Source organism: Cibotium barometz, chromosome 54 (assembly GCF_041138505.1).
Source record: "Cibotium barometz isolate CiBa-2024 chromosome 54, ASM4113850v1, whole genome shotgun sequence".
In the NCBI taxonomy this organism is placed as follows: Eukaryota; Viridiplantae; Streptophyta; class Polypodiopsida; order Cyatheales; family Cibotiaceae; genus Cibotium; species Cibotium barometz.
The window spans coordinates 10791587-10800349 of NC_141099.1; the positions used below are offsets into that span (position 1 = coordinate 10791587).

The window sequence follows — 8763 nt, forward strand, 5'->3', positions numbered from 1 at the left end:
GATAACATGGACCTTCTGTTTTTGTTTCAGGGTTTTTACCCTCTTTTTCTGAAGGTTTCATCAGGTCGTAGTGTCTCCCCATGGACCTTCCACATGGGATCTTGTAACCATATTTTTTTTTAATATATTCCACCGTTTTAACTTTTTTAAAAAAAAAATCTAGGATAACATGCATTGAATTTCAGCGCTGCGGACAAGAAAAGTTAAGCAATTAAGTCTTCCAGAAGTATCTTTCCAAGGTCTTGTAGTACGAAGACAACTAGAACAGGTCAGGTCCAATAGGGTCATGCCAATCTATGTAGTAGGCTAAGCAATTAAGTCTTCCAGTATCTTTCCAGGGTCTTGTAGTACGAAGACAACTAGAAGAGGTCAGGTCCAAGTTAATAGGGTCATGCCAATCTATGTAGTACAAACTGAATGAATTACCAGTGTCTTTCTAGCTTTCGAATACTACCGAGTTGTATTCTTAATTTAATATTATCAAGTTCAAGTAATCATCACTAATCATGCACTATTTTCTACGTCACTCATTAAATTAGTTTTTAATAGTCCTTTAATTGTCACTCCACCACAATTTAAAATAACTACTTACGGGAGCCTCTTTCGCTGCATGTTACCAAGCATTTTCCTCATATCCTCAGATCTAACTATAACTAAATCTTTCTTAAAAGTAGAGCCTGCCTTTGCCACTGCAGCCTTCACATTCGAGCACTGGCCCGTGTCTGGGTGCTAGAAACACCTTGCAACGATGGGTCTCCGAGCATCCCTGTGCTTTGTTCTCGTACTATTTTTTCCTCCGTCTCTAGCTTCTCCCTCCTCTACAAACCGAACAGAGCTTCCTGTTGGATTTTTTTTCGGTCTCAGATACAATTACAGTAATAGTGAATCAGAGGCAGGTCTCTCTGCAGGTGATGGTGAATTGTTCTTCCCGATAGTGAAATCTGAGGGCTTCTCATCTGCGGGTGAAGGGTATTCTCTGGGAATCTTTGCGATGCCATTGAGCACTGCATCAGGAAACACTTCAGTCTACAGTATGTATTTGTCGATCTGCCGCACTGTAATAATTGATTTTTCGGCTAAGAGGCGCAATACTTCTGCTCGAGTTATGGGCAGTCATGACCTGAATAGCAGCGGTCTGGAAGTCAGTTACATTGAAGAGGGCAGCACGGCTATGCTTGTGTGGAACGCCCATCCGGGGCGCCCTCTCAAATCTGTGATGGCGAATTTGACCGTGAGTCAGGATGGGGCGCTGGAGCTTCAGGATTATGATGGAGAAATTGTGTGGAGCGTCAGCAATGCAAGGTCCATGGAGATGCTAGACTCCGGCAATCTCCTAATCAATGATTTTTCTGATGCTGTTGTACATGAAAGCTTCAAGCACCCCAGCGACACGCTGCTAAAGAACCAGATCCTCCAGGTAGGGATGGAGCTAGTGAGCGCAGACTTGACATACTCAATGTCCATGATGGCAGGTGGCCTGAGTTTCTCATTGCGTTCAGAAACCTCTGGATATCTGCCGTATTGGCAGCTCCCGGTTCTCCACAATTCAAGTACCGATGTTTCCAAGGCCTTCTGCGGGGGCGCTGATCAAGGCGCCTACGCTGTGCTGGAGGATGTGGAGGATTTTGGTACGCTCTTTCAACTGTATCCAGGCAGTTGCAACCACACTGAACGCAACGGGCTGTATCCTGAATATGGCGCCACATTCGGCTTAGTGAGGCTGGAGACTGACGGCTGGCTGCACTTCGTCAACCTTTCTTTTTTCCAGAGTGTGGATGTCGTTTCCAACAATGTGTCCACTTACATATTTGGGATCGGCTCAGCTGGGTTCAGCCCAGGCTTAGTACCGAGCCCTTACGAAAGCTGGGGTTTCTGCGATGTCCCCTTGGCTTGCGGCCATTACAGTATTTGCTCAAAGGAGGGATCCGATGTCTTTAGCCATTGCACTTGCCCTCCGAGCGGCTTCACAGCCAACATATCAGGAAACGGTAGTTACCATGGTTGCATGCTTGATGATGCTCTCTCCCTTCCCAAGTGTGATAGTAATGGAGCCCCAGTGCCAGGCCAGACGCAGACACATTTCCAGCAACTGGATGACATCGCCGCCATTTTTCTCCTCTCTGGGGCAATTTTCCACAACAAGACTTCCAGCCTGGAGAACTGCATGCAGTCATGCAATTTCTCTTGCTCCTGCACTGGCTTCTTCTACGTGAAGAATATCTCCCTCTGTTTCCCCATGGAGGAAGGACTAACTTTCCTCAATGTCACTGCACTAAGCAATAATGCTACCCCAGATTATGTTGCATATCTGAAGCAGAGCATCCCTATAATTTACAGTCCTGACACTGGTAGTGGAGTGAAATCGCATTTTAGTGTGCTGGCTCAGGTGATCATAGTAATCTTGTCATTGCTAGCAGCAGCAGGACTGGTTCGGTATGGGGTGGCAGCCAGAACATGGTACACTAGTAGATACGTGACCGATGACAATATAGAGTTGCTTCAGATTTTGCCCTCCTTGATTACAAGGTTCTGCTACAAAGACCTGCACACAGCAACGCAGGGCTTCACCAGATCACTGGGTGGGGGCGCCTTCGGATCTGTGTATGAGGGTATCTTGCCTGATGGGAGGGAAATTGCAGTCAAGATACTACGGTCGATGGCACTGATGGAGGCCAGCGTGTCCAAGCAATTCATTGCTGAGATCACTGCCATATCCCAAACTGGTCATGTGAACATTGTGAATCTGCTGGGATTCTGCTGGGAATCTAACCATCGCTTGCTTGTCTACGAGTACATGCACAAAGGCTCTCTGGACAAGTGGCTCTTCCAGACAACAGAAGAGGAGGATCGACCATTGCTAGATTGGGCAACACGCTTCAAGATAGCAGTTGGTGTAGCAAGGGGTCTAACATACCTCCATGAAGAATGCTCGCAGGCCATTTTGCACCTGGACATCAAGCCCCAGAACATCCTGCTAAGCCAGGATTTTGAAGCCAAGCTTGCCGACTTCGGCTTTTCAAGGCTCATGGCAAGGGACCTTTCTCAAGTGATGACTGCAGTGAGGGGCACTCCTGGGTACATGGCGCCAGAGCTGTTCCTATCCAATGCTGCCATGACCAAGAAGTGTGATGTGTACAGCATGGGGATGGTGTTTCTGGAGATTGTAGGAGGCAGGAAGAATGTGGACATCTCCTTGATGCTTCGCCAAGTGGGCGACATGCATGCAACAGCTGCCTTGGGAGACCTAGCAGAAGATCAGTGGCACTTCCCTAGCTGGGCTGCGAGGAAGTGCGAGCAGGGCAAGCTGCTGGATGTGGTGGACAAGCGCTTGAAAGGCGTATTCCAAGAGGAGGAAGCTCGGAGATTGGTGCTGGTTGCCATGTGGTGCCTTCAAGGCAATCCGATCATGAGACCAGCCGCATCGACGGTGACAAATTGGCTGCAAGGGACCACCCCTGTTGCCGTGGCTCCCCCCTTCTCTAACATCGCCAACGCCCAATCGAGTCTCAAACCTAACATTTCATCCTCAACAGCCTAGCTTATCTTCAATGTCTTATGTAACTGTTTCATTTGAGTCGGTCTGAAGTCCATGTCCCCTTACCTTTATCGTACGGTGAGATAAGTCTCAAAACAAAACTTTTTTTCTAAGGATGACCTTTAAGCTCAACCGCTTTTTATAGAAAATTTTATAACTAAATTTTCAAAAAAACGAATCTTTAAATCTAAGGCTAAGAGCACTGGTTTTTCTCCAATTAAGTCATGAAAATTACACTAAAAGATGTTTTTTTCCTTGACATTGGGTGATATCACAATAGATCATATAATCAACATCACACATGATGCCACAGTTCAAGTATGTGCTTTGCTTAACAAACACATGTAGTTTAAAGGTAGCAATCCACTAGCAAGATTCTATCTATATTGCATAAGATTGTGGAATGTGCTCAAGTATTATAAGTTGCAAGTTTTCATGCAAACTATCTAGACTTTCAAATAGGGAATAGGGAATCTCTAATCATTAGGCTTGTGCAAGACCAATGCAAAACAACCTAGAGAGTGATGTGCTACGAGAAGACACTACAAGGCATACATGCGTCTAGCGAGATAGGGGGTTAACTGCAAAACTTACGAGCATCCCTAAACCGCATATACAGCAATACTTTCAACCATCTCTATATTATCTTAAGGAAGAGTTTCACAAAGTTACGACGTGGCAAGAATTTGGAGGTTCGGGAAGGGGAGGAGGAGGTTTGAAGAGGTTTGGGTAGATTTTGATTTTGGAAGCCTCAAAAGACGTGCGAAGCACGGGTTCTCGACTATTATTTTAAAAAAAGCACTAGGTGTTGTTTGGCGATATTTTGTATATATGTCGCTAGAATTATGTCACTTAACGGTACTGTTAGCAACAAAAATCTCATAGAATCACTAGTTTATACTGTAGCTTATTAATCTAGTTCAAATTTCATTTCCCTACATCTCCCTCGCTTTACCTCCATCTTTCATCTATTATCTCCCTCTTCTCATATACCTCCTTGGCAAACCCTCACCTTATCTCCCTTAAACCTCATCTTCCTCTTCTCGTATCTCTCCTTGGCAAACCCCTTGTCTCCCACAACCTCATCTCTCTCCTCCAATCAAAAGGTAATACTATTTCCTTTGTCCTCTCTTCACAAGCATGCAACGCATGAAGGTATATGATTTTTAATGTAAATCATTATGTAATATGTGATTAGGATTAGGCTTATCCTTACCTCTATTTGTAAAGAGTGATCTCTTGGTATCGCCCTTGCTTCTCCTCCTCTTGCTTCTCCTTCAAACCAATTTTTCTTCTCCTTCTCCTACTAACAAGTACTTTTTTATTTTTATATGATATGTTTATATAAAGTTGAGCAACCCTTTCCTCCACATAAGGTGAGGTACCCTCTCTCTTGTTTTTTTTGTTGTAAGCTTTATGTTTATGGTTTATGGTTCATGTGTTTGTACATCTTCTTTGTTTTGTTCCAACACCTTGCACTTCCTATTTAGGTAAACTCTAGACCGTAAACCCTTTCTATTAATGGTACACCCTCGAGTGCTATGGGAGTTTTTTCTCATATTACTAGTATGCATAGAGGGCTCTATACATAAAGACGACTCTGTGCATAGAGAGATTATGTATAAGAGGCCTTTATGCATGCATATCAGAGCATACACATAGATCTAATATGCATGCATGCATATGTATGCTCTATGCATTCTACTCTATGTGTACTCTAATATGTTTGCCCTATGCATGCATAGAGCATACATATGCATGCTCTATGTGTGCTCTAATATCTATGCTTTATGCATGCTCTGTGTATGCTCTTATAATATGCATACATACAGCATGCATAGCTCCAATAATATGCATGCATAACAAAAGCAAACATGCTTTTCTTAAAAAAATACTAAAGCATACTTTTCACAAAAAACCTTTAACCTAAGACTTTAAGCCTTGCTTACATGCTCTATGCCTACTTGAGCTTACATATTCTTCAACACTTTCCCTCAAACTCAAATGTGCACAATGGTGATTGGACAAATGAGTAAAATTAATGATAACTCTTTGTAATGGTGGTTCATTCTACAACTAGAAAGGTTCTAAATGCTACCTAGTCTAGACCACTTATGCCAAGATGCAATTTGATGGAAAATGCCACAAAACAAGACCTCAATGAAGAATCATCGCCTTCGTTCATTTACAAGCAAAACAACATTGAGAGAGAGAGAGAGAGAGAGAGAGAGAGAGAGAGAGAGGAGATCCAAATGGTTACAAACAGATTGGTATGATAAATTACATTTTTGCTTCAACTTAGATGTCCTACATTCATAATGCAACTAAGAGGATGTCCAACATCCTCTTTTGTGACAATATGGATGTTGGGCATCCAAATTGAAACAAAATGGATGTTGGACATCCAAATTGAAACATAATGGATGTTGGACATCCATTTTTATTAAATTTTGACGTTGAACATCCAAATTTGTTCAATTTGGATATCCAACATCCAAAGTGGGGTAATGTAGTAGCAATCTTTGGTTGTCAAACATCCAAACTTGTTCTTACAAGAGATTTTTCATCTAACGAAAGATTTCTTGTGACTGATGACTTGGGATTCGAGAGCTAGACCAAGCCTCAAGGATTTGTATCCTCTAGCAAACTGCTACATGGTGAATCACAAGAGATATGTATTTAGGATCTCAACGCTCCACAAAAAGGCAGTTATGACTTCAAGAGATGTGGAATGGTGATACAAAAGACATAAAAGAAGGCACTTTAGTAGCTACTCTAACACATGGAGATGCTTTAGGCCATCCATTTTGGATTGCTTAAGTTATAAGTATCCATGCAGATGAAAGAATCTCATGAAACAATTTCTCTAACTGTGCATTAGTTCAGGACAACACACAAAAATTCATTTGAAGGGAAGCACAACCCAAAAATGGTAAGCGAGGCTCATGGCAGGGAAAAAGGAAAGAGAAACAAAAACACTCCAAGCACTAGTCTATTGGTACTTGCAGATGTGGATATTTTAGTTTGTGACTTTACCCTCACAAAAGCTGGTTACTTATGGAAGTCTATAGTATCAATTCTCAAGCAAAGAATTCCTTCTTTGAATGTTGGGGAGCATGCAAACACTTCATCACTAAATGTGCCACGGACACACCAACAAAGTAGAGGAGTTCTTCCTCCAGTTGTTCACTTAGAGGAGGGAAATGTACTTGTGGATAGTGAGGAGGAGTACGCATCATCAACTTCCTCAAGGGATGAGACTGCCACTAGTGATAGTGGAGGACTCAATAGTAGCAAAGAATAAGTAGTTTGGAAGCTGCACTGAGTAGAGTATGGTTTTTTATTGACATTCCAATCGTTAATATAAGAGTCCAAGTTATGGCATGAATTTTTACTTTTATTCAAGAAGTTGTCTACTTTTTCAAGTAACATTTTGTTAAAAAATCTCAAATTTTTGAGTTTATTTGTCATTTTGTATCATGTCAAATTTGTAGAGTGCCCAAAATTGTGTCATTTTTTGGACATGCTTTACTCATGAGTACAATGTTTTCAAAAAAAACCTGTAAAATGTTTTTTTAAAGGAATCTTTAAAAGATACCAAATGTTTCTTTTTTGAGGTAATATTACCTATTTTACTCGTGCAAATGCGTTTTGAGCCAAAGTGACATCATCCTACCCCCAATCCGAGGACACCTTGGTGCTTACTTCTAGCCGCCTTCCACCCTATCCAAACACACCTCATTATAAGTGAACTACGATAGTTATGAGCAAATAAATTTGTTTAAAGAGAAAACAACCCTTACCTTTTGCCTTGCAATTTGAAACAAGCATTGTTGATTCCCTCGTATCCCAAGATGCATAGGTGATCACAAACATTCAATAGGCTCCAATGCTTGCTTGCTTAGACAATGTTTATCCCCACATTTGGTAAGCATATCGAGAGAGCTATGGGCTCCGCAACCTCCTCTTGAGCTTGTAAGGGAATCCATGCTCCCTTCTTCCTCATCCACAGCTCATAACAAAATTGAATGCACAAAGTGACACATGCTCGCAACAACAAGAATCGAAAGGAGACATTGGACTGTACTACATTGCGCTTGAAATTCTGCCCTTTGTGCTCCCCTCCACAAGGTCCCACCCTTGGCCAAGTAAATTGACTATCTCTTGAACACCCATCCACTACCTTGCACATGTACATGGTGGGCATTTGTGAGCACTCAAAGGCTTGAAACATGTGGGAAACACGTGCATAGGGCATGCCCAAGTAAGACCCAATGATCTTGAGGCCTTTGTGTACTTCAAAGAGGCTTGCATATCACTAGCCATCTTTACCTTAAGAGCAATCGTAGTCCAAACATCAGGTGTTGTCCATTTAGTGCTATAGAAAGGAGGGGAGGGGATTTCTTCAAGCTTACCAAACCCGTTGACCTGTGTGGGCACTACTACATAGTTGTGTGTGTAGAAGAAAACTCTTCGACGAGCAAGGTTAGAAGGGGAAATGTTGGAGAGTATTCTATCCCCTATATGAGCATGAACGGCATAGAATGTCCATGTTAGGCTTCACACAAGCTGCTCCTCAATGAAGTTGGAAAGAAAAATATCTGGAAACAAACAAACCCATCAAATGAGGTTGAAAACAAGAGCCCATGTAAACCAACCTACTAGAGATAAATCCACACAGCTACAAGGAAAAAGAGCCATGTGCCGTTGGGGCCACAATGAAATATCCGTTATTACTGAGTACACATGTTATACAAGGGCCACCAACCGATCACGCCTTGAGTCCTTGAAATCTAGTAGACACCCCTTCCAATGGTGCTCAACCACATCTCGACGTCAAACTCAATGGGGTCCAGTGGCACTGGGTTGCATATAGACCCAGTGGCACTGGGTTGCATATAGACCCAATCTCCCTTCTGAAAAATGCATCCCAAGCCAAGCATCGTGCTCATCCCTCACATTGTGCAAGAGCATAGACTCTATTGTGTCTCTTGGCCTTCTCCTCGACGAAGATGCACTACCCTCAATGGTTGCTTATGCTGCAATAATTAGAGAGAGAGAGAGAGAGAGAGAGAGAGAGAGGCGTGAATAAGATGCAGGTCTAAGCACTGTGGAGAGAAAGAGAGAGAGATTATTGTAGGCGTGCATAAGCTATAGGACTACGTACGAGAGAGAGAGAGAGAGAGAGAGATTGAGTTGTTGGTTTTGGGAGGAATGGAGTGTAGGGT

General features: G+C 42.6%; 1 protein-coding gene across 1 annotated transcript; it reads left to right on the top strand.

Moving 5' to 3' along the window:
- Positions 1-601: 601 nt before the first annotated feature.
- On the top strand, positions 602-3646 carry LOC147607847 (G-type lectin S-receptor-like serine/threonine-protein kinase SD2-5). Its single transcript, XM_086790045.1, has one exon. The coding sequence runs from the start codon at positions 749-751 to the stop codon at positions 3536-3538; it is 2790 nt and encodes a 929-aa protein (XP_086646171.1). The 5' UTR covers positions 602-748; the 3' UTR covers positions 3539-3646.
- Positions 3647-8763: the final 5117 nt, after the last annotated feature.

Coding starts and splice junctions, on each gene's coding strand:
- LOC147607847 (XM_086790045.1), top strand. CDS start 749: ATGGGTCTCCGAGCATCCCTGTGCTTTGTTCTCGTACTATTTTTTCCT.